Source organism: Solanum stenotomum, chromosome 8 (assembly GCF_019186545.1).
Source record: "Solanum stenotomum isolate F172 chromosome 8, ASM1918654v1, whole genome shotgun sequence".
Lineage (NCBI taxonomy): Eukaryota > Viridiplantae > Streptophyta > Magnoliopsida > Solanales > Solanaceae > Solanum > Solanum stenotomum.
The window spans coordinates 25,461,265-25,487,878 of NC_064289.1; the positions used below are offsets into that span (position 1 = coordinate 25,461,265).

General features: G+C 36.4%; 2 protein-coding genes across 2 annotated transcripts; one reads left to right on the top strand and one right to left on the bottom strand.

The window, feature by feature from the left end:
• Window positions 1-833: 833 nt before the first annotated feature.
• Window positions 834-20,524, top strand: LOC125872783 (uncharacterized). Its single transcript, XM_049553573.1, has 21 exons — window positions 834-1,095; window positions 5,358-5,456; window positions 5,577-5,728; window positions 8,605-8,677; window positions 9,332-9,454; window positions 10,183-10,291; window positions 10,896-10,975; window positions 11,074-11,155; window positions 12,362-12,501; window positions 12,588-12,698; window positions 12,805-12,921; window positions 13,057-13,146; window positions 14,111-14,164; window positions 14,256-14,330; window positions 14,529-14,604; window positions 14,775-14,874; window positions 16,939-17,008; window positions 18,538-18,608; window positions 18,951-19,063; window positions 19,223-19,471; window positions 19,859-20,524. The coding sequence occupies exons 1-21, from the start codon at window positions 970-972 to the stop codon at window positions 20,212-20,214; spliced, it is 2,466 nt and encodes an 821-aa protein (XP_049409530.1). The 5' UTR covers window positions 834-969; the 3' UTR covers window positions 20,215-20,524.
• Window positions 20,525-21,010: 486 nt separating this feature from the next.
• Window positions 21,011-23,925, bottom strand: LOC125872782 (pentatricopeptide repeat-containing protein At2g40720). The gene has a single exon (XM_049553572.1). The coding sequence runs from the start codon at window positions 23,891-23,893 to the stop codon at window positions 21,341-21,343; it is 2,553 nt and encodes an 850-aa protein (XP_049409529.1). The 5' UTR covers window positions 23,894-23,925; the 3' UTR covers window positions 21,011-21,340.
• Window positions 23,926-26,614: the final 2,689 nt, after the last annotated feature.

Below are 26,614 nucleotides of genomic sequence, written 5' to 3' on the forward strand. Positions count from 1 at the left end.
AAAACTTTATAGGGATATCTTTCGCCCTAATCTTTAACTATTTGTATTCAATTCTCAAGTCATTCTTCAAAATACTGATGCATCTTGAAGCTGGTAGAATACATTATCAATGCGAAGTATAAGATACTTTTTCTTGATTGCCACCTTATTCAAATGCCTGTTGTCGATACACATCCTCATATAATCATCTTTTCTTTTCATAAAAAGTACAATCACGTAAATATATATATATATATATATATATATACACACATAAGAGTAAGTAGAATCTGGATTAAATAATACCGTACTTGGTGTATGAAAAAAATGAAATAATATCTATAATAACTGCATTGAAAGCCTGTCTCTGGCCTGCTAGAAAAAAGCATAGCAAGTAGCCTAATCACCTTAACTTGAGTATCTCCTCGACCATCACTCTCAATCAGACTGGATATCCTCTCTTAGAACTATTTTTGTTGCTCACCAGCCCTAGCCTATTGCACTGCAATTCTAGGTGTGAGTGTCTGAGAATTCTAGTGCAACCTACCATACTTGAGCCTGCGGCAATTCCTTCGATAATGCCTAGATCGCTCGTACGAAAAAACTCTGTTCAACCGAAGGAATAAGTTTTAAATTCAAAGAATTACTATGCTTTATAAATTATTATTATGTTAGGTAATAGTTTTAAAATATTAATAAAATGTATAATTAGTTAGCTTAAATCTATTTAATTTTTACCTATTTACAAATGAAGAGTAAAATAATCACATTTTGGAGCATTCAAAAACAATTTTGACCCTTTTCCCTTTAATTTCTTTTGTACTAGTCAAAACTTTTACAAATATTTTTCTGTAAGCATACGAGTGACCAGCAGCACATAATCAAGTACTCCTAGAGTCCTAGTAGTTCATCAAATTTCAGTTGCTGACCAGCCTGATCAAATACTCGCCCCTTGATCGGAGATCGGTCCGTTTTATCGGAAGTTAGAGGATGTTCAAGTTCTTGAAAGGCGTCGTCGGTGGATCTGGGACGGGACTCAAGGATCTGCCTTACAACATCGGCGAACCTTATTCCACTGCTTGGGGATCTTGGGTTCACTACCGTGGCACTTCCAAGGTTAGTTGTCACCGGCTTTCTATACTCAATTATGCGTTATTTTACTCTTGGATGCTTTCCCTGGTGTAGTCTTATCTCCTTTTCATTTCTCTCAGCTGAACATTCATTGATAGGTTTATGTTTTAACTATGGAATTTATCTCATTTGCTTTTGAATATGCTTAATAAGAATAATTCTCTTTTCTATGCTGGCTCGTGTGATGATGACTACGAAAGTAATGTAATTTTGAATTATGCAAAGTTGGTGATTTTTGGGAAAATGCATAAGTAGCCCCAATCTATGCCCGAAATCCCAGAGACACACTTATACTATACTAAGGTCCTATTACCCAAACTTATTTTATAAATAATTTTCTACCCCTTTTCGGCCTACGTGGCACTATCAATCAAATAACTTGAAAAAATTGTCAACACGCACTTGGCCCAGAAGATAGTGCCACGTATGCCGAAAAGGGGTAGAAAATTATTTATAAAATAAGTTCGGGGGTAACGGGACCTTAGTATAGTATAAGTGTGTCTCTGGGATTTCGGACATATGTTGGGGGTACTTCTGCATTTTCCCGTGATTTTTAGATGGAACTTCTTTTTTAATGACTGTGGTATCTAGCTCAGTGTGCGTGAACCTGGACTATTCCACCGGGTATCGGGAACTTGGGAGTTAGGGGTGTACTTGTTCTTTATTTTCTGTTAGTTCACTACTTCTTAGGTGTCAACAGGTAAGCTGCTGGAGTGATTCATAGTAGAAATGCTCTATCCCACTATACTTGGAGCATGGCTGTTAGTTATTGTAGTATCTTCTGATTTGTGCAAGATTTATGTTCATGGTGTCACAACTAGTTGGGTAGATCTTATCTGATTTAACTTGTACAGAAAACCATTTTATACTTGTGGAACTGAGAGTACGCATGATCAAATTGCAAAGCACTTAAATAGTATCTTCAAGCCCCTTATGTGGTCTTTGAAAATGGTCTTTTAGTTTTTAACTTATCAAAAGGAAGAAACCCAGCTGGTTAGTTTGGGTGCACCTTAATAACTCAAGAGGGGGAGGCCGAAATTGAGTTATACCAAATTGTCATTACCACTTAAATTTGTCTAACCCCACTAGGGAACCTGGTTGTTATGTATGTTCAGTTTGGCAATAGAAATACTAAATTTGCAAAAATAATAAGAACATAGATTTTTACATGGGAAAATTACCTGGCTCAAAGGGTGCAAAAATTACCCAGTAGGATTTACCTCCAAACTTCACTAACACAATGAGCCTAAGTTTTAATTACAAAATCCTTGCAACCTAAGACTTAAATCTAAGCCTTGATGCCAACAGTCACTCAACGCCAATCCCCTCAAATCACACTGACTTGGAGCAACAACGACACGACAATAGTTCATCACTACAGGAATCTACCTAACAATTGCTCTTTTCAATAAGAACTTATAAATATTTTACAACTGTTTTTTTCACTAGAACATCAGCAACCTAATAGTACTTCTCAAAAGCAACTTGTTACAACTCAATAAGCCTAATACAATTGGACTTGGACTGGAGTCGACGTGTAGACACTAAAAAGGGAATAGTTCTTCACACTCTCAGATGGTAGTCGTCAGATCTTCCAAGAACTGCATGTTACTTGTAAACTCATGACCCCCCCCCAAACTCAATGTGTACAAATGATGATTTCCTGCAGCAAGTATACAATGTATACTCTTTCTCGTTAGTAAGCACATAAACAAGGAAACCATATATTCCGAAAATCCTTATCAGTTAAGAAAACTGAAATCAAATCAAATTGATCAACCAGAAGGATTCTTCAGACACGGCTTCCCAAAAATATCTCCTTCCCAATGCAATTACCCTGAAGATCTTGTCAACATCTCTCATATATTTATGAATAATACAGGAAAAATATAAATATAATTTCCTATATCCTCTAAAAATATGTCAGCACAAAATCTTTACCATATATGCAGTTTCCAAAACACATAAGACTCATGCAGTATGGACCTGTCTCTTTTGCATCTTTCTTCACAGAATACTTTTGGGTTTGTTAATCAACAAAGACATTAATCTCAACACAGGTTCTTTAGTTTCATGCAATGAGATACCAAACTCTCTTCATGTAGGCAGTTTTTGGGGGATAGTTTCCTGTTCTTGGTTCATTTTGGAAATCATATTCATCAATGTAACTCAACTGATGGAATGACTGTCATTCTAATTGGTACACAGCTGAGATTGACTCATTTGTAGAATTTCTACTGTTTTCTCTGCTACCATGGCATAAACTTTACTCTATATTTATAATGGTAGCAACCAAATCTTTTCCAAAGATGGTAGTAATATAGAGGTTCCTCTATAATGTTTAAAAAGAATCTATGCTGTTGCTGAGTGGCTACTGGCTATCACTTATTACTACAACAATTTTCAATTTTTTATTTTGTTTATGTCCTTCCATTTTTACAAAAAGAACTTAACCAAAATCTGTGGATGATATTATTTTGATTATTCTTATGAAATTCTCTGGAACAAACACATCAGTCTCTTCTCCTGTTCCATTTAGAAGTAATGGTAAAAAAAGAGTAAAGTAGAGCCAAATAATAACAACTCAATAAGTGAGCTTCATAAGTAGGGATATTTTATGCAACACAAACCTTGTTGCTATATAACAACAACAACAACAACTGTACCTCAACATGTTGGGGATGGATATACAAATCCTCACCACCCATTCCGCTCCCATTTGTACCCGCTTCATTCCAATATGCAGTAGTTTAGGTTTCTCTATTAGTAGAGTTTCCCTTGGTTTTCTACCGGCATACTTTCTCTAAACAGTCTAAAAATAATCCTTGCAAAAACTGGACCGAAAGGAAGTATCTTGACATGATTAAGCCTTAATCTCAATTAGTTGATATCACCTATATGAATTTTTTCTTGAAGTTACTTCCTATGTGTTCTACTTTTACCTAGTATGCAGATCGATGCTTGTTGCTTTGCCATAAAAAATGTTTCTCTAGCTTGATACAACAACAACAACATACTAGTCCTACAATCTGGAGAGGCAACGTCTGCGTAGACCTTACTCCTACCTCAGAGGTGCAGAAGTTGTTTCCGATAGACCCTTAGCTCAAGGAAAAATAGTCCAAAGTAGTCCCAAAAAGAACCATTTCAAAAAAAATAAATAAAGGTAGTCCCAAAAAGAAGTAACAGAAGTAACAAAAGTACAAGAAACCACAAATAATAACAAAACAACAAATAGTAAGAGAACATAAACTATAAGAAAACAATATGATAATCGAGGTACAAGAAACAACAAATAGTAACATAAATTGAAGGATAAGAAATTACCGGAGCAATACTACGATTACTAATATGAACAAGCAACTAGACATTACTCAACTACCTACTTGCCTTATACCCTAATCTATATCCTCCATAGCCTCCTATCTAAGGTCATGTCCTCGATGAGTTGGAGTTGCATGCTATCCCGTCTAATCATCTCTCCCGAATACTTCTTTGGTCTATCTCTACCTCTCCGGAAAGGCTGAAACCATCCATAGGTAACTTTTCTTTAGCTTGATGATGGGACATATAGCAACAACAATTTAAAATGTAATCTATATGTCCCCATTATTAAAACAAATTGAAATGTAACCAATGTTATTAAAAGCAAAAAGCACAAAAAGGCTCTTAGGTCCGTAGGGGCTTAAGCACAAGTAAAACATGGGCTTAAATGGAGAAAAGCACAAAGAGAGAAAAAATTACAAATTTATTGATTTAGTCTGAGACTTAATAGTATTTAGCACGAATGACAAATATGAACAAAGAAACTGAACTTTTTTTTTACGATAAAGTGAAATATCAATTGTTTAGTGTTGCCTCTTCAGAAAAGGCTCATTAGCAAGAAAAAATATTAATTCGAACCTAATGACGATACTGAAACGCACATTGAGCGCGGCAAAGCGTTCAACACGTTTTGAGCCTCGCTTCAGGGCTTAAGCGCACTTTAAGCGTGCCTTAGACAGCACTGATCGTAACAACAATTCCTTATTTGATGGAATTGTAACTCGTGAGATTCCCTTAGCTTTAATATTTGAACGAACCAATGGCATATAGAGCACTTTTATGCTTAGTTTACCCAGATACTTAGCAAAGGTGTGTACTATTTTCACATAATTTTCATCTTTTCCTTATCCCCTAAATGGAAGAGAAAAGCAATGTCATCCCTTCCTGCATGCCTATAGGGAAGTTGATCTTCTCTCTTCTTACAGGATGATGGTGCTCCTGTCTCAATATTTGCGCTTACGGGGAGTAATGCAAATGATGGACATCTAGCTGCTGGTAGAAATGGAGTCAAGCGACTTCGCACTGTAAGCTAATTATTGGTTGTAAATTGGGAGTATAATTACCCTTTGCATTGTTTTGTATTTGGAGTACTCTTTTCTCCTTTTCATCAGAGTTCCTCTAAATGCCAGTTTGTTTTTTTTCAGGTTAGGCATCCAAATATTTTGTCATTTCTTTACAGCACTGAAGCAGAAACTTTTGATGGTTCTATTACTAAGGTTACCATATATATTGTTACTGAACCTGTCATGCCACTTTCGGAGAAGCTCAAGGAATTAGGATTAAAAGGTAACCAGAGGTATGAATGTACTTTAGCTTCTTTTCTGCTCTACATTTCAGATGCTTGATTTCTTGACTCTGTGTTTCAATAATGGGGACATACAGTAACAGCAATTTATGAGTACCTATAATCTTTTATTGGCATCTAGCTAGATTCACGAGGAATGTAGACCAACAATCACGTTTCTAGTGATATTTTTCTGAGAAGTTGTTGCTTCTCCTCTTTGACCAAGGTTACATTTTCCATGCAAAAGAATGGTTAAGCTGTTGACCTACAGGAAAAAAATGTTGAGATGTTTTTTATTTTTTTTTATTTTTTGATAACCGAGAAATCCGTCTATGACCCGCCCTTGGACCAATCACAGCCTTCTAAACTCGGTGGATAATGGGCCCGCCCCTCTACCCTTCTCCACTTAAATACCGGGCTTCGCTTTGCATGGTGTGGGGCTTGAACCTGCGACCTAAGCCACAAATCCTCCACCTTTTGCCACTTGAGCTAGGCCTTGGGGGCAAAAGTGCTAACCACTGATTGTTTGGTTATACAAAGGAAGTGCTAAAAGTGCCCTTTTTTTTTGGTGTTTAAAAATATTGTACTGGAATTTTATTCTATTTCTAAGGACGCTAGGGAGTGGGAGATTTTTTTTTTTTTTTGCAACTTTCCCTTATCATATTTTCTTGCCCAAATTGTTTCATATGTTTTTATCATTCTTCTTCTTATGGCCTTGGAAATCAAAATATCATGAACAATTGAAGTGGCTTCTTGTGTTCCTCATTGTGTGTACGTAGGTTACACTTTTTGCTCAAGTTTCATGCTATTTATTTGAAGTATTAATGTTGTGAACTGTATGGCATAGTGGGGAGATGATTTAACTTGGACATGCAAAATAATTATAGCCAGAGATGCAAGACACAATGAATCACAAAAGAGATCTGTGTTAACCATTACAATATTATTTGTGAAAAAGATTTGGTTTAACATTACAATAAATATTATCTGCTCTCCGTGTTCTTTAATCTTAAACTTTTTTTTTTTTTGATAATTGAGAAATCCGTCTGTGACCCGCCCTTTGGACCAATCACAGCCTTCTAAACTCGGTGGATAATGGGCCCGCCCCTCTACCCTTCTCCACTTAAATACCGGGCTTCGTTTTGCATGGTGTGGGGCTTGAACCTGCGACCTAAGCCACAAATCCTCCACCTTGACTGATTATTGAGTCAATACCTTTTCTTTTAACTTGTAAGGTAGCATTGGTAATTAAAATTAGAAATCTGGCACTATCATAATTGAGTCAATACTTCAAATTACATACTCTTTAATGTTAGATTGGGGAAGATTTGTCTCCACAAGTTTATTTCATTTGTGCGAAAGCTGAAAAGAAAGGGAAAGAAGTAGTTTGTTATTTTTCTTTAACTTTAAAAAGTAGGTTTAAGTGAATTAGGTATCTTCAGACTAAAGGTATCTCCCCTGAGGCTTTGGTCTAGTGTCAAGAGCACAATGCTTGATGCATCGGTTTTGCTCACCACACGGGTTGAACCCTGTCTTAGACAAAAAGCTTGGTATATAAGTGGAGAAGTGTAGAGGGGTAGACCCATTATCCACCGAGTTTCGGACCTTGCACCATTGGCTCTAGGGAATATCTCGGTTTTAAAAGAAGTATCTTCAGACAAGTTACTTTTTCTTTGATGTGAAAGTTCTTGTGAGTTTGGTGGATTGAGGTCAAATGATGTTAAAACAAATAAAATTTTGAAGCGTGCATCTCAATGGATATTATTTGTTAAGCGTAACTAGAAGAACACTTTTTTTCTCTTAATGGATAACCAGTTCATTTTCAAATATAGTTAGGAGACTTTACCAAGAAATGGGTAAAAAACACCAAAATTTTGCGGTTCTTTTTGTTGGAGTAGCTGTGAGAGATTTAAATACTGATTGGTTGGCTGTTTAGTTGTATGCTTGTGTGTGATTATGCTTTGACAGGTTGATCTTGGAAATCCTTTGGCGTCTAAGGGTGTGTTCGATATGGTGGAAAGAAGACAATGTTTTCCAATTTTCCATGTTTGGTTGGTCAAAGTTTATGGAAAATATTTTTTCTAGGAAAACTACTTAAAAATGGGAATATGACTTCCCTAATGGAAGTAGGGAAAACAAGTTATACAAGAGGCTCCACACATTGATTGTGTCCCCCCACCCTCCAACATAACTCATTTTCACTCCCTTCCCCGTAGCCCCCACCTCCATCACCCCACACCCCTACCCTCCACCAGTGTTATCAAAGGCGCGCTTTAAGCGCACTTAAGCCCTAAAGCGAGGCTCAAAACGTGTTGAGCGCTTCGCCTCGCTTTATGTGTGCTTCAGTGTTGTCATCAAGGTTCTAAGACAAACATTTTCTTGCCAACGAGCCTCTTATGAAGAAGTGACACTAAATAATTGATATTTCACTTTATCATAATATTTTTTCAATTTCTTTGGTCATATATTTGTCATTCATATTTATAATTATTAGTCTTGGCTAAACATATATATTTGTATTCTTTTCTCCCTTTGCGCCTTTTTTCATTAAAGCCCACGCTTTATTTGCGCTTTGCGCTTAAAGCCCACGCTTTATTTGCGCTTTGCGCTTAAAGCCCCCACGGACCTTAGAGCTTTTTTGCGCTTTTCGCTTTTGATAACACTGCCCTCCACACGACCACACCCACCTCCCTTACTATTTGTCTAGAGAACAATATTTTTGCTTACCTACCAAACATAAGAAAATATGAAAGAAACCCACCTTTTTTCCGGAAACACATTTCCTTCATATGAACACACCCTAAGATATCACTGTGATTCTCATGTCTCTTCAGTGTGTTATTTACTTTTGACAACATCTGTTTAATGCATCTCACCATATGTGGCAGAGATGAGTATTACGCATGGGGATTGCATCGAATAGCAAAAGCTGTGAGCTTCTTGAATAATGACTGCAAACTTGTAAGTAAATATCTAATGGAATGGATTTGCTTTCCATGTTGAAGATCACATTTAGCTATATTCTCTGGAAGTGATTTGGAAGTTTTGACTATTTGCTAAATAAGATATTGCTCCATAGGTTTGTTTATTTATTTTTGGTGAACAATTTTTTTTTGAACTTGGGTAACTTCTAGTTTTGGTAAACAAAATTATTGATACCAATTGGAATATTACAAAACCAGACAGGAGCAGACTTCCTATCTCTAAAAAAGAAACAAAACAGTTCTAATTCTACAGCTTACTGCAAACAGACTGCAGTAGCTTTGTACATAAGATGTTTAGATGCATTTGTTGTATACTCAATCTCCATAATTTAGTCCTTGGACATGGCAGAACCTGGATTTTGGAAGATGGGCCAACTTATACTGAAATTGGACATAAAGACACTAGGGTATCCATTTTTCAAGGAAAATTAAAAAATAGGCAGACTTTTAGAGATTTAAATGTGAAAAAAAAGTAAAAAGCTGGGGGACCATCATCTGCCTCAATCTCCACCGTTGGTCCTTGCTGTGAGCCCCCCCCCCCCCCNCCCCCCCCTCCCCAAAAAAAAAGAAAAAAACTATCTGATTTCTCTTGGTTTGATGGATTGTTTCAGATTGTGATTTATTGCTGCAGGTTCATGGTAATGTTTGCCTGGCTAGTGTTGTCGTTACTCAAACTCTAGACTGGAAGTTGCATGCCTTTGATGTTCTTTCGGAATTCGATGGGAATAATGAGTCTTCTGTTGGACCAATGCTGGTAACTTATTAGTCACCTCTGCTTCTGGGTTAGATTAGTGAACAAAAGTTCTTTTTAAGTTTTCATATCATATTATCTCAATTTATGTTCTGAACGAAATAACAAGGGATCTTTCCAGACGCCGCCACTTGTTAGCTACTTACTTTCTTCTGTTCAAGTAAAGTACATAATGAACTAATTATCCTTAAGTTTATCTTTTTCAATTTTCCTCTTAAAAGAACTGTAAATTTCTTTCTTTTGCAATTTTCTCTGATCACATTGATTTTATTGACCAAATTGTGCTGTAACACTGATTTTATTTTTTGTCTTATGCTACGTTTTAGTGTTTGAAAAATAGCTGGGTTGTTATTTTTAAACTGTGAGCCACTGGCACTCGGGGATTTTTTTTTTCTGATCAGAAAAGTAAGTATTTTATTGACGTAAAGCAAAGAAAAAACCAGCATAAAGGAAATGCTTCTGCAAAAGCACATCCGAAGAGAACTTTACAAGTCAACTGGCCCTCTGGGATTTCTTAATTATAAAAGAAAGATCTATAGCTGTGCTGTTCTTTTCTTCTTCAATTGTTTTGTTTTTGCTGGGTGGACTACATTACTATCTCATATATTGTCGCAGCATCATCCATTCTGCAGTCTGATGAGTTAATGCTATTCCCTCTCCCGTTTGTTATGCCGCTTAGTGAATGATCTTTATAAATTTATATACTTTTTACCTTTTGTTTTTGTTTTCAGCAATATGATTGGCTTATTGGTGCACAGTACAAACCCATGGAGCTACTCAAGTCTGAGTGGGCGGCAATAAGAAAATCTCCAGCTTGGGCTATAGATTCTTGGGGTTTGGGTTAGTCACTGTATCTTTGGTTTTAGATGGGCAAGTTGGACATCTTCTTTAGTTTGTTAAAAATATCATTATAAGAATACAAGCTTTCTTGTCATTAGTTTATGTTTCTATAATTAGGTTTCACATTCGGGCATTTAGTTTATGTTTCTATAATTAGTTTTTTCGGAAACAGCCTCTCTACCTCCACGAGGTAGTGGTAAGGTCTACGTACACTTTGCCCTCCCATATCCCATTTAGTGGGATTTCACTGGGTATGTTGTTGTTCTATAATTAGGTTTCACATTTGGGCATTTGAACACTGTTTGTTCTGGTGGGACCCTGTCAATGTTTCTGGCCTTTTCATTTCCTTTGTGTAGAAAAACTAGAAAGCATTCACACTATCAACCTTTTCTTAGCTAATGACTAAACTCCATACCCATTTTCAGATCATCGTTGTGATGCATTTTGGGTTTGTCTTTTTTTTTTTTTATTTACTTGGAAGGGGGTCACAATTTTTGGATGTAAATGGATGTTAGAGCTTTTGGTTAGTCTTTGGAATGCTGCATTGGTTCTTAAATTTTCTTCTTCCACCATGAACTAATCTTTTGCTCCTGGGTATTATTAGGCTGTCTTATCTATGAACTCTTTTCTTGTACAAAGTTGAGCAAAACAGAGGAGCTGCGTAATACTGCTTCCATTCCAAAGGTATTGCTGCTAAGTTTCTGGTTTTTATTTGCATTCTCTTGACTATTCTAGCTACATTCTTGTATCTGTCACAATTGGCTTATGTTCCTGTCTCACAGTCTCTACTTCCAGATTATCAACGTCTCTTAAGTTCTACCCCTGCTCGCAGATTGAATTCATCAAAACTTCTGGAGAATGGTGGTAAGTATCCTTGTTTTAATTTGAGTTTGTTGTTTAAATTTCCTTCTCTAGCTTTCCGATTTGCAGATGGTATCACTATTAAGTCAAAGTTAACTTATTTTTCGGATAAATGTAATGATTGCTTAATCTGCATCGATATATGTTACACATGATATAGTTGTTGTGGTGGTTTGGATTAAGTCTTTCTAACTGTAGATATTAGCTCTAGATATGTTTGATACTATGTTTTATCTTGCTTCTGAGTCGATTCTTTCCAAAGAGAGACTCACAGAGAAGTGGGTTTGTTCGTTTTAGAAATGGGCAAATGCCTAGCTATTACGTATCTTTGATCAGTAAATCAAAGTTTCCTGGAGGTGGAATATAGTATTTGTAGTCTGTTTTTTTTGATAATAAAGTATTTGTAGTCTGTTGTGATTCTTTCATCCTTCCTACCTTCCACTACTTCTTTTGAAGAAAAGGTCAACTTATTTCCCCTAGCTCCCATGAAACCTCTGTTTTAGTTGTGTTGTTTTCATGGTTAAAAAGTGCTTTTAGAGATTGGTTGACATGGTATGGTCCTAGATATTTATCATGAAAGTAAATTATTTCATTTCCTCGTCAATTTTGTTTTTTCCTTATTATCCTTCTCACAGAGGCATCTCGTTGTAAAACTTTATAGCTAATGTTGATAGCTAAATGGAAGTGGAATTTGTGCATACATACTCTTTCACCTGGTCTGTGTATACATCTTACATTCCAAGATTTCTCTATTCCTCCCTGGATTTTTATTTCTTCTCTGATCCTTATTATATTTTCTCTTTTAGACAAGTCCTGAACTCTGATGTATTTCTTCTGGACTTCAGTCTAGCTAAATCACATCAGTGTTATTTGACTTGTCTTACTGATCAGCTTATGGTGCTCATGCCTGTGTTATATACTTATATACCTCTTAATCAGCTGGTGCTTCAATTTTTTATACATCATGTGAACAATATTTGCTAGGCCTATTTATACCTCTTAATTTGGTGGTTCTTCAATTGTTCATTCAGCTTGTGAAGAATATTTGCTTTTGCTCATCTGGTATGCTTTTGTAGTTATTCCTCTGGGTTTATTCCAACTCTTGTTTTTTTTTTATTTGTGTCTTCCTTGAGGTGTTATCATTACTCTTCTCTTTCTAATGCATCATTTACATGCCGGACTCTGAAGTTGCTAATCATACATTGGCAGAATATTTCCAAAACAAGTTATTGGAGACCATACAGTTCATGGAGATTCTTAATCTCAAAGACAGTGTTGAAAAAGACACTTTCTTCCGTAAGCTTCCAAATCTTGCAGAGCAACTTCCTCGTGAAATTGTGCTGAAGAAGGTATTCCCAATTTTTTATCGCACAATACATTTTGGTTCAATGCGACTTGTGTTTGAAATGAAAAAATTAAACAATGTTCGTTGCAGTTGCTTCCTTTGCTAGCTTCTGCATTAGAATTTGGTTCTGCTGCTGCACCTGCTTTAACAGCGTTATTAAAAATGGGTTCTTGGCTTTCAAGTGAGGAGTTTAGTGTCAAGGTAACACTTTCCATCTTTTCTGTTCCTTTCTGATTCCAGTAAAGTGATCACATCTTCTCTCGGTTTTTCGTAGAACTTATTAATCAATCCTGTACCTCTAATATAGGTTCTGCCGACAATTGTAAAACTCTTCGCCTCCAATGATCGCGCTGTCCGGGTCAGTCTACTGCAGCACATTGATCAGTATGGAGAGTCATTATCTTCACAAATTGTTGATGAGCAGGTATGGGACCAGTGAATACATCTTTGTCACTAACTTTTAAGCACACAGTTACTCTTTTCAAAGCACACATGTCCAAGAACCGAAAAAACCTCTGGCACTTGGATCATGGGAATGGCTAATAATAATTCTGATCAGGTGTATACGCATGTGGCTACTGGGTTCTCTGACACATCTGCATTTCTTCGGGAGTTGACGCTTAAATCTATGCTTGTATTAGCTCCTAAGGTATATGCATTCTCTATTATAGCTCCTGTACTTCCTATTATTTCAAATTGGCGGCAACTTTTGGGATAAGTTTTATAGATGGTTCATCATTAAATGTTTTTACATACAAGTTACAACTGGCTACCTGACCTGAAGCATTTATTTACTTGATAATTTGACTCTTTCCTCATGAAGTTTGATCTGGGCAATCTATAATTCTTGATTCTAAGCATCGGCATGCCACTCTTAAGCATCTTTATTTCCTTAATTGGTCATCTAACAACTATACCTATGCCCAGGGCCTTGGCTTAGTGGTATGAGTGCATCATGCGATGTGTGGTTTAGACACGCGTCATGGGTTTGAACCTTGTACAAGCCTGATATTGTAGTCATGTAGTGGATAAGGTTAAAGGGGCAGGTCAATTATCCACCGAATTTCAAACCGTGCGCCACTAACCCATGGGGATTTCTCGGTTATACAGAAAAAAAAAAAAGTCACTACCTATCTGGACTGCCACAAATAAAGTAAGATTTGATGGTCTTGAGAATGGTTATTGGACTGTGTACTACAATGAATTCTGGATTAAAAAATGTGAGTTCTGGTAATAGAAGATGTGATATCGGCATACAATGTGCATGTTGCATTGTGAAAAATCAACTTCACGTTATGCACTTTTCTCATCCTTTTATTTTTACTTCTTTCTTCTTGTTTCCATCCTTTAGAAAACTAAAATTATCATATATTAAGTCATCTTTGCATTGAAAAAGTCATTTTGAAAGATATGCTAATGATAGTTTCAACATAAACAAATCAGAAGTTGGTCAATATGTTTCTGGCACATATCCAGCCCTTGATCTGTTTTATGGTATCTGACAAGGATATATTGGTGTTTAGAAATCTTCATGCTTTACCAGTTAAGAAGTTGCATCTTATGTTTGTTCCTAGGATCTTGCAAACTGATGTTCCTTCCAATTCTCATTGTAGCTGTCACATCACACTATATCAGGATCTTTGTTGAAGTATCTCTCCAAGCTACAGGTATGCATCTTAGGTGCAAAATTACTAATTTTGCTTGTGTGTCTAATTTCTTTGCTTCAGTCTTTTGCTCTTCTATTTGTTGTTTATTTAGGTTGATGAAGAACCTGCAATTAGAACGAACACAACCATATTGCTTGGAAACATTGCCAGTTACCTCAACGAGGGGGTAAGAAGTTGATTGTTTCATTCTCATACAAGTGCAGAATTCATAACAGTGAAGTGCTTCTTCAAATGCCTAAAGCACTTTCTTTATATTGGTAACACTAAAAAAATTAATGGACAGATTTTATTACAGTTCCTTTTAAATGCTTTTGTAAGGCCTCTTTCTGTAGAGATGGAAATTGATGGACCTTTTTGTTTGTAGACAAGGAAAAGAGTTCTAATAAATGCGTTCACTGTTCGTGCCTTGCGTGATACATTTTCACCTGCGAGAGGAGCAGGTAGGAACATATATTTTCTGCATTTTACTTCATATTGATTAGCTGAATAAATCTTCTTGAGTTGATATTTTCTGCTTAGAATCTTTTGATTTTGTGATGACCGTGATTGCCATTTCTATTCCTCTTTTTCCTCTCTTCATATTAATGGACGTGAATACTCTTTTTGGCAGGTGTCATGGCATTGAGTGCTACCAGTTCTTATTATGACATGACAGAGATTGCAACAAAAATTTTACCTAATATTGTCGTACATACCATTGATCCAGACTGGTATTTTTCTGATTTCAAGTTACATTTATTGTTTTCTTAATCCTTGCTTTCAGTGTTTTCATCTAGAATCTATCACATCTAGAATAATCTGATCCTTCTCCATCTTCTACCGGAAGTTCAACTAATCTTGTCAGAGACTCACACCAGATCAGAAGTATAAACGATATATATGCCTTTGTTTTCAATCTCCAGTGTGTGGAGAGTATTCTCCAATGGACTCTTTACTCTGATTCAAGTCCATCTGAGATGGTTCTTGAGTCCCATCTCTTCCTTCTCCAGCTAACCATTAGATTTCTCACCTATCTCTCCTTCATGATTTTCTGGTTCCATAAAAAAAGCGGTAGCCCCAAAACTCTGATCCAAACCCAATCATAGATTTTAACAGTCGGAATGCATCCAGACGCCGGTTTCCACCAATTTAATTCCAAGGTGCTTTGCGGCCATCTCCATTCACTAACCAAAATATCTTCCTCCATCTTCCTCTTCAGAAACTTGAATCAAAATTGGAAAATATTCATGTCTTACACCTGAACACCATAAGCATCCTTCCCTTTGTTGTAAATCCATCTACACTGCATCATGAGTTGGATTTTCATATTTGCCGATGAATCTTCCAACCATGCATCTTCTCAGGAGATCTGATTTCAAAGGATAGGTAGCTCCTTCAACTCTGATGGGTTTCCCAGTTGACTACATGACCTGTATCTTATCATTGATCTTCCATTTGCTTCTGGCCAATGCCTCAATATAAGTTCCTTCAGCACTCATTTTGCTTTCTATTTGTAGTAGTTGTTCTCTCACATGTAATTAATGTTCTTTTAGTAGTGAAACCTGCCATGTTTGTTGCTACATCCTTCGAACCTGCATTAAATGCATTCTCTGGTACAATAATAACTGAACTTCTTTGTCGCTGTACTGCAGCCGCACTCAAATAACGGCCATAGTTATTGAACTTCTGAGAGGAAAAAAAAACTTGCAAGGTGGTCCCTGTTTTCCCATTTGAAGACATTCTCATGGTTCTCTGACACACTTTGCATTGACTGGCATATTCTAAGGAATATCTTCCTGCTGATTGCCATCCTTCACATCAAGTTCTTGCTACACTCAAACCATATCTCTGAATCAGTACTACACACAGTTAGATCATAATCCTTCCCCACCCCGAAATGAAATACATTCTGTTCTCCATACTAAATACCTCCAACCAGAGTATTATGGCAGTCACTAGTGAAATGATTGGCAAAAACACAGCTCCAACGTGAGATCTTCGTTAGAGTTGACTGGATGTGCTCAGAAACTGAACTAAAAATTTACCTTGAAACTAGTAACTGGGAGCATTTTCTCTCTCCCGGAATATGTAAAGCTAATTGCAGTGCTGTGATTGCTTGTTTCATTTGTGGATGCTTAATGTTAGGCTGATTGAGTCAGTTCTCCAATCTGAATTAGTGTCACAATTATTTGTTCTTTGGCTGTCTAGATGCTTATAGACATTGCTGTAATGGGTGAACTTTAAGAAAGTAACACATATTTGCAGTAGAGGACCTGGTATATTATCCACCAAGTTCTGAATCTGGAAGCCTGGAACAATGGTTTTGTTGGTTATCAAAAGGAACGTTTTGATTTGTTTACTTTGCGAACCTCTAGCGTGTGCTAGTGCCAAGCAAAACTGAACTACAGAAACTTCTAATATGGTATTCCAAAACAGTTTCCGCCTTTTCTACTATCTCTGTTCCACTAGTTTGACTGTTGTCTTATATTAGTGGCAGTTTAAGGATATGAGGTTAATGATTGAAAAGTTAAGTTGATAAAAAAAACATTTCATATAAAGAAAATTAGTTGAAGAGTAAGATTAAGTTGAATCGTTAAAAGAATATAATTAATGCAATGCTGTCAAAACCATCTTTGGAATGTCTCAGAGTAGGAAGAGTATGAATTGGGTGGAGGGAGTATTTGTGTGGAATATTTGTTTTCCTTTGCCCAGATGATGGTGAAGATTATTTGATGTTTATCTGCTTGATGATACTTTGCGTCTGCACTTTCACTGCCCCCTTTTCGATGAAACAGCGATGTTCGTCAAAAAGCATTCCAAGCAGTTGACCAATTTTTGCAAATAGTCAAGCAGCACCATGACAAGGTATATATTCTTCTTGATTTTTATTTCGTGCACATATGTTCTCCACATAATAGTCTTGAGTTTTAAAGCTTCTTTCTGTGAAGCTCTGATGAGAGATCAATAGATGGTATTACCTTGTTGGGTAACTTTGGCATAGCCACACAAAGGATAAAAAAAGGAAAAGGTCTTTTACCCCTTTGAAGTCATGAACTGCTTCAGCAGACATAGACTGCCCCTGTTCTTATCTGAAAGAGCAACAATTCTACTTGTTAATCCATGTGATAATTAACTGCTCGGTGGGGCAGTATAGTTCTTCCATTTGTGGGAGCTTTTCCCGGTTTACTTGGATAAACTTTGACATTAGACTGCCTTCAGCTTTGTTAGAGTGGGTTAAAGTACCACATTGGTTGGGGAATTGACAGGTGGTTTGCTTATATGGACTTGGACAGTCCTCCCCTCATGAGCTAGATTTCGAGGTTGAGTTAGGCCCAAGTGTCATATGTTTACCAAAGTCGGGTCCATCCCTATTTGGGCTCCCGTTCCACGCTCCAGTTGGGCCTACGCGTGAAAGGGGGGTATTAGAGTGGGTTAAAAAGTCCCACATTTGTTGGGAATGGATTGGTGGTCTGCTTATATGTACTTGAGCAATCCTTCCCTCATGAGCTAGCTTTTGGGGTGTGAGTAGGGATGTCAACTGGGTGGGTTGGGTTGAAATTGGAGATACAAAAATTGATTGAAATAGAAATCGGGTTGGTTATGACCCGCCCAAATTTACTATGGGCTCAAATGAGCTAAAAATTGGGTTGAGTCATGACCCATCCTATTTGATCCGCTTAATCTCAATAATTTTAACATATTGTTATTTACTTTTTGTAACCACGATTTGAATTTCAACTCAAGGAAATAAAAAAAAATAAGTTACAAATGGAATAAATCCTAGAAGATATGAAATAGATAGTAATTCATACCTTTTAATATGGAAACATACATTATACCACTGCAAATAAAGAGTCTTGAAACGGGTTGAAATTGGAGATTGAATTGGGCTCAATTGAAGATTCTTTTTAAATGATTACGGCTTGAATGAGTTGAGATTGACCCAATTCAAATTATCTTGAGCCCAACTCATAAATTCTAGGCGGATTACCTATATTTGGACTAATTTTGACACCCCTAGGTGTGAGTTAGGACCAAGACCTAATTTAACAAACTTTTTGAACATTTTCTGCATCTATTCAGAAAATATTTTCTTGTGTTCAACTTAGGTGTCTTGTTGGTTTGTTTTCTTCAAATCTAACCTTTTACCACATTAGTGGGCATTTTGGGTATGATCAACATATATTACTGCTGTTAAGATACTTATTCGTTGCTTTCTTGCTTGCTTGCATGAATTTTCTACATGTTTAAATTGTCCTTTTCGTGGTAGTCATTCTTTTCTCCCATCAGTGCCCCATTTCTGATCTTTGTTGCATTTCCACTTGTATGTGAATCTCTTTTTCTTCCTCCCTTTCCCTGGGCTTGCATAATAATATTTTTTTGGGCTTATACAGACGAGCACCGGAGATACCAGCACTACAAGCATGGGAACTTCATCAATTCCGGGAAATGCGGGTTTGCTTGGGTATACTTCTGTTCTATATTTTTGCTGCTACTTCAACATTTGACCACCACAACACTGATTTGGCAAGAAGCTGAAAAAATCAAAATTTAAAGCTTATTTTCCTGAATTTGGCCATAATTATGGCTGAAACCTATCTGTTAACTTGTATTTCCTGTGATTATGGCAATTTGAAGGGCGTTGATTGTGTATTAGAGTATTTTATTGAGGAATTATTAATAGGAATGGCTAATGTTTTTGAAGTCTGTTCACTGTGATTGAAGCTGTGTGATTTTCCTTTTCCTTTATTCAGTTTGCATTTTTCTTTCTTGTCTACTTCAATATGCCTTCATTGCTTTGATGCAGCTGGGCTATGAGCTCACTGACGCTTAAAGGAGGCAAAACCTCTGAACAGAATCCCAATGCTCCAGCTATTTCTAGTGTGCCTCTTGCGTCTGCAGTCTCCGATGCTAGCTCAAGTATGATTCTTACCAACTTGTTTCCTTTGCATTATGCTACTTCCGTTAGTGGATAACTGAGATTATTGTCACGTTGCTTTTCAAAATGAGTTTAATGCTTATGAGGATGCCTTTTGTCTCCGGATTTGTTATTGATATTGGTTTCTTCATATCACGTAGTTGCAGATAGTGCAAGTATAAAACCAGTCCATATAAGTTCTGGAGCAGATGTTGCAGATCATCCTATTCCTGTATCCCCAGCATCATCTGATGGATGGGGAGAACTTGAAAGTGGAATTCATGAGGGTCATGATAGTGACAAAGATGGTTGGGATGGCATCAATCCACAAGAAGAACCAAAACCATCTCCTTCTCTTGCAAATATTCAAGCTGCTCAAAGGCGTCCTGTCTCTCAACCAAAACCACAAGGTAGAATGCCTGGTAAATTTGAGTGTAAACAAATGCTTCCATCTAATATATATGTCTCTAGGAAGATTGCAATTCATTGATTCGTGTGTAACAAATGGCAAGATCCAAGATCAGTGGGGGTTGGCTGGGTATCAACTTGTGTATGACTGGGAGGATCTCTACTGCTGCAATTCATAATTATAGGTTGTCTGATTGCTCATAGGAAACTTAATTTTTTTAACTGATTCTGGCAATGCTCTCCCTTTCCCGTACCCTCCTTCCACACAACCCACCCTAGAGAGCCATAATGAAGGAATTAAAAGAAAATAAAGACTAGAAATAGTAAGCAGATCATATCATTTGATTGTCAGGTCAAGTATAATTTCTTTTCTTTAATGTTTGTGGTAGGTACTGGTTTGCGGGGTAAAACCACTCCTAAGATGAGTAAAGATAATGATGAAGATTTGTGGGGTTCTGTAGCTGTTCCTGCTCCAAGAGCAACTTCTCAGCCATCAAACTCGAGAGCAAACAAAACGGTTGACGATGAGGATCCTTGGGCTGCCATAGCAGCCCCAGCTCCTTCGTCTAAGCCTTTGAATGTGAAAAGAAGTGGAGCATTTGATGACAATGACCCCTGGGCTGCTATTGCAGCTCCTGTGCCAACTTCCTCAGCAAGGCCTTCAATTGGGCGAGGCCGAGGAACCAAACCTGCAGCTCCTAAACTGGGTGCGCAAAGAGTAAACCGGACATCATCTGGAATGTAAATTACAAAAGCAAAGCTAAGGCTCAGCAGCAGATTTAAGTTGATCCTGTAAATTTTTTCCCCAAGGCGGCTAAAGTTCCAACTGAAATATATAATTGGAAGTTCTATAGATGTGTTGTATTACTAGATTCCTCAATATATAATCGTCTCCTTGTCAAAACACTTGAAATCTCTGTTCTCTTCCTGTAAGAAAAGTAATCAATTCATTGTAAATGATAGATGCCATTACTTTTCATCTAATGTAGAGAGATAGCTTGTAAGTCATTGTGAAAAGCTCTGCAGTATAGTATGTTTGTCTTGTTTTTCATGTATGTAAAGCTTTATTTTTCAATTTCAGCAGTCGCTCCCAAACGACTCAATGCCAGAATGTTAATTTATTTCAAGTTGATGCAGAATGTAAAAGATGAGTTTTGCTTTTAACTTATCAATATATAATAGTACAAGTCATGAATTTATTTCTCAAATTGAAGTAAGCCAATTTAATAACAGCAAATTTTTAAATTTTTACCTGCTATATTAAATCTTACCGACAATAATAGAAGTGTCTAAATATTTGTCACATTTAAGTAATTTTACTTTACTCATTATAACAGTATAATCACTAGATTTTTCTTTAACGATGAAATCTCCCAATCAATGATTTTGCGATTACAATGAGTTAAGTATTGTGACTTTACCCGCTATTTCCCACTGGCAACGTTCAATGGAATGCAAGTTTTTTGACACCTGCTTAGAGAAAAAAAAAATATTTCAAAAAATTATGGTAAATATAAATTTATGGTAAGAATATGTTTGTCTTGAATAAAATTATTTTCTTTTACTGGTTCGAGAAAGAAACATAAGTTTATAGCATCCTCATAACAACAAAAACATTATTTTATGTAGTATGGTGAAATGTAAGATTGATGAGAAGTCTTGACCATTCAACATGGCAAGTCAAAGAGGGTATTTTGAAAATGCAAGTTCCCCTTGACTTCACGTTTGATGCCGTACTCATGTCGGTTCTTTAAAATACACAACTTTTGGAGAATACAACACGCACCCATTGACATTTTTGAAGAGTCGGAGCAACATATATAACCTTCGCCATGTTCGTAAAGGAAGAGATGCAAATTCCTGTTCTCGTCTCATATTGCCTCAGTCTCATAATCTCCTCTCTTTTTCATAATACTTCTGAGACTTTGTAGTGTCTCATAGATCTCAATTGTCTTGGTGGAGGATGAATCACTTGAGTAGAAAACCTCAAGTTCATTTTTCACCTCAATCCAGCTACATCCAGGGTTCTTCTTCAACCCTTTCTGCCTCATTAGAGTCCTCAAACTTGCTGCTTCTTCCCTCATCCCACCGTCCACATAGAGATTTAAAAGTTGAACGTAATTGCTGCCTCTGTTTGGTTCCATCTTCAGAAGGTTCTTGGCTGCTATTTCTCCAAGCTTCACGTTTTGATGGACTCGACAGGCTGACAAAAGACATAGCCACACCCCCCTCTCAGGTTCCACTTCCAAATTCTGTATGAAATTGTAAGCATCTTCCAATTGTCCAGCACGGCCTAGAAGGTCAACCACGTTTATGTAGTGGTCCGTTTGTGGTTTGATTCCATACTCTAATGCCATTAAGTGAAACAGTTTAAGGCCTTCATCCATTAAACCAGCATGGTTGCAAGAGGAAATCAAGGAAAGGAAAGTTACAGCATCAGGCGTCACTCTGGATTTCCTCATTTCATTGAAAAAGTTGATAGCTTTCATACACTCACTGTGAGATCCATACCCTGCAATCATTGTATTCCATGTTACTAAGTTCCTTTTGGACATATACTGGAATATACGCTCTGCATACTTTAGGCATCCGCTTTTTATGTACATATCAATAAGAGCATTTTCCACTTGGTTGTCTTCAAGAATTTGATGCCTTATTTGGTAACAATGAATTGCCTTTCCTTTAATCAGTGTCGCTAAGGATGAAACAGCAGCAAAGGCACTAGTTATTGTAACAGCGTCTGGATACAATCCTTGTTGGACAAGTTGAGGAAGAAGATTTAAAGATAGCTCTGGTAAGTCATTTTTTGAATAACAAGAGATCAGGGAATTCCAAGCCACTAAATTCTTATAGGGAACACCCGAAAAAACCTTTTCAGCCATTTCTGGCTTGCCACAGTTAGAATACATATCTACAAGAGAACAGCTCACTGAACTATCTACTTCCTCCCCGCTCTTAACAGTGATTGCATGGATACTGCAACCCAATTCTAAGCTTTCTAGTCCTGCACTAGCATTTATCACCATTGCCATTATATTAGCGTCTGGATTGACCTTATGAGTCTCCATTTCCTTATATATTTCCAGTGCCAAATTGAATTTCTTATTTTGGCAGAGACCTGAGATCATTGAACCCCATGCGACCACATCCTTCTCCTCCATTCTACTGAAAACGTCAAGAGCATCCTTTAACATTCCACATTTTGAGTACATAGTCACTAGAGCACTTTGCAACGCAATGTTATTCTGTATTGGTTTCTTTATCATTTCACCATGAATTGCACTGCCTAAATCATAAGATTCGGTCATACTACATGATACAAGAATATTTGACAAGGTGAAAGAATCAGAAAGGATGCCTCTTGATCGCATCTCATTGTACACACACAAAGCATCATCGCCTCTGCCTTTGCCAACATAAGCTGAGATAATAGAATTCCACACTTCAACTTCTTTGTTTAATACAGAATTAAAAGCCCTGTCTGCATCTTCCAACAGTCCAAACCTTGCGTACATAGACAACGCCGAAGTACATACATAAGGATCATTCTCAAAATCCATCTTGACAACATCCGAATGGATCTGCCTGCCGAAATCTATATCTTCACCCTCAGCACAAGCCTTCAAAGTACAAGAAAAAGTCGTCGACATAAGTTTGCAGCCCCAATTCTTAGCTAAAGAATAGAGTCTCATGCTGTTTCTCCATAATCCATTCTCCGATAAGCCCCTAATCAATGCATTCCACATGACAATATTATCCTTGTCTTGTACACTCTCAAAAACGCACCAAGCATTTTTTGGCCTACCACAATTTGAGTACATATCAATCAACGCAGTAACCACAAAAGGATCATGCCCAAATGAGTTTCTAATAACATAACCATGAACTTCTTTTGCTTTCGATAACCCCATTCGACCATTAAACAACCCCAGAAGAATACTAAGAGAGTACTCATCAGACTTGACACCAATCTCTTGCATTCTTCTGAACAAACCCATACACTCCTCAGTAAGCTCATTTCTGATATACCCATCTAGCATAGCATTCCATATAGTTACATCTCGATAGAAATCTTCACATTGAGAAATAAAATCAAACACTTGGACTGCATTACAAAGTGAGCCACATTTTACATACATGTTGATGAGTGAAGTGATGATGAAAGGATCATAGTGAAGACCCATTTGAATGATTGTGCCATGGATTATTTTCCCAGTTTGAAGATTTGGAAGAAAAGCGCAAGCTTTTAGGAGAGGAGGAAAAGTGAATTTTGAAGTGTGGAGAGGAAAAAGAGGTTCTTTAGAGTAAGCTAACAGAGCTTGAGGATGGTTTCCTTGTTGGATAAATGCTTTGATTTTGGAATTAACTAACACCACAGCATTGATAGCGGAAAATTGACGGGATTTGAAGCAAAGAAAACGCATAGCATCTGTGAGAAGAAGCTGGACTTGCTCCCATCCCCTGCACTTCAATGGAGATTTTCTTGGAAATAGATCAAGTATGTATAAATATTAAGGATACCAGATTAAAAGTGCATGAACATCTCATCAAAAACTTAACCATTACCATTAGAAAGAGAATACTTGCGGGTTCCATTAGATTTTGTTCAAATAGTATAGTTGTCTTAATAAATTCATTAAATATGTATAAATATTAAATTTAGAATTCAGTTACTATCATTTAAAATAGTCATTATAAAATTCAGAACCCATAAAATTAAAATTTTAGTGTTTGCAACAAATTTTATAAATTACAATCACAAAAAAATATGAAGAAACATAATTTTATTTATCAAGATTGCGGGTATAATTCTGTTGATCCCTTGATTCTTCTCTCATAAGATATTTATCCATGATTTGAGGGCCGTTTGTGGTGTATTTCTCGACCTTTGATGATTTGGACTTGATCTACATAGTTTGAGGGGTTTTAGTGGCGTATTTCTCAAATTAGGATGATTTGAACTTGATCTACATAATTTGAGGGTCGTTAGTGGCGTAGTTCTCAAACTAAGATGATTTGGACTTGATGATACATAATTTGAGGGCCGTTAGTGGCGTATTTCTCAAACTAAGATGATTTGGACTTGATCTACATAATTTGAGGGCCGTTAGTGGCGTATTTCTCAAACTAAGATGATTTGGACTTGATTTACATATTTGAGGGTCGTTAGTAGCGTATTTCTCGAATTAAGTTGATTTGAATTTGATCTCTTAATGAATATTCCATGAGTTTGTGAAATATTTGAGATATTCGAGATCTTTAAAAATACCCAAGAGTTTATGGGATATTTGAGATATTCGAGATGCCTTTTCAAGGGAATATAGTACCCTTTATATGGGTATGAACTAGGGTTTAGGGTTGAGTAGCCTCCAAGAATTCTAATTGGAATTGAACACACCTTGTAGAGTCTCAACTCAAATTGAACAGGTCTTGTAGAGTCCTACAAAATTTCAATGTCTACAAATGCCCCCTGCTTCAAGGCTTGTCGGAGTGTAGACTTGATGAAACTCAAAGACGAGCCTTGAAGTATTCATTCTTCCACCTTTGCAGCTTCAGATTTTCAGATTTGATTTAATTTAAGAGAGAAGGGATGAAGGACAAATTTGGTCCCACTTGTGGGCCAATTTGTAGACAATAAAATTTGCGTCGAGAAAACAATAATCAAGAACGGAAAAGTATCACAATAATCGTATTTATTATCTCAAAGTGTGAGTGTTACAATCTCTATGATTCCTCTCAATTCACCTTTTCAAATATAAATTCAAGGGCTCTTGAGCTTGATCTTGAATTTGTCTTGAACTTGATCTTGGATTCAAGGACTTTAAAGTTTGTTCTTGAATCTTCGATGAACTTGAACTTGAACTTTATTTTGATATTGACTTTTTCTTGAACTCAAAGGCTTCGAGCTTGTTCTTGAATCCGATGGTCTTGATCTTGATCGTTCTTGAACTTGAATGCTTGAATTCTTAAACTTGTAGCTTATAGAGAATTTTATGGCATTTGTACCACAAGCTTTCTCTAGCTTCTTGTTTAGAATTTTCGGTCCCTATTCTGAATTATGAGGTTCCTTATTTATAGTTTTAGAATAGAGGAGTTGTGATTGGAACATGATTCCCTTCTGCCAAATCAGATTTAAGTGACATCATATATGAGCTTTATGGAGCGGGTTTGTCATTTTTGACACATGTCATGATCCTATTAGCTTCTTTATTTGACTTGGCATGCCACGTCATTTGCCATGTGGCACCATAATGGGCCTCTAGGATAAGATGACATTTAGCAAATTGAGCTCATATATTGTAGCCCAAATCAATTAATTTGGACTTTAAACAAATCCATATTTATTGGAATTAAGTAATTAACCCAATTATATTAATCCATAATATTTATTTAGACTAACTAGTTTTCGAACACGTGCATTGCACGTGTATATTGTGCTAATTAGTATAAATACTTTTAATATAAATACTTTATGATGTGTAAAATACAAGCTCGAATCAATGAACGGTGATTATATTCAACTGATATTATCATCATTGCAAGACACATCATACAAAAATATTGTTATCAAGTGATTTCAAACGTAATACTATAACGACTTCAAATATACAATTCTTATAATATATCAATTATTCAACTTGTTAAGAGTACTTTTTTTTAATACGTCACAACACATAATTTGAATGTCGGCACTATAGTTGCAAAATATTTAATGCCTTAAAGTTTCCGTCTTCTTTTTAAGGAATAGTAGCCTCCATTTTTTTTTTGCAGATGCATACATATCGAGAAGTTATCGTCAAAGGAGAGTAGTGTTCTATAATAGTTGTAGAGAAATTCGATCAACATATATCTTCTTTAGGATGGTTAGTAGATCATTATCAAGTTCATAGTGTACACCTACAAAAAAATAGTATTTATTTGTTATAAAAATAATCACTGTTTAAATATTTTATAGACATGAATATGTACTCTACGTCTTCTTTGACTCATTCACAATTATTAATTCTGTCTTCTTTAAATTTTGAATTATGAAATACAACACAATCACTTGTGAGATATTAACAATATGATAGAAAAAAGAAAACAATATAAACCAATAATTATATGGTGCAAAAAATAAATGCATAACGAAAAGAAAACTTTGA

What these genes read in the sequence shown, in the direction of transcription:
- LOC125872783 (XM_049553573.1), top strand. Translation starts at nt 970, where the DNA reads ATGTTCAAGTTCTTGAAAGGCGTCGTCGGTGGATCTGGGACGGGACTC. An exon ending in AGTATCTCTCCAAGCTACAG is followed by an intron (nt 14,165 to 14,255) that starts GTATGCATCTTA and finishes TTGTTTATTTAG; the next exon opens with GTTGATGAAGAACCTGCAAT. An exon ending in TTCACCTGCGAGAGGAGCAG is followed by an intron (nt 14,605 to 14,774) that starts GTAGGAACATAT and finishes TCTTTTTGGCAG; the next exon opens with GTGTCATGGCATTGAGTGCT.
- LOC125872782 (XM_049553572.1), bottom strand. Translation starts at nt 23,893, where the DNA reads ATGCGTTTTCTTTGCTTCAAATCCCGTCAATTTTCCGCTATCAATGCT.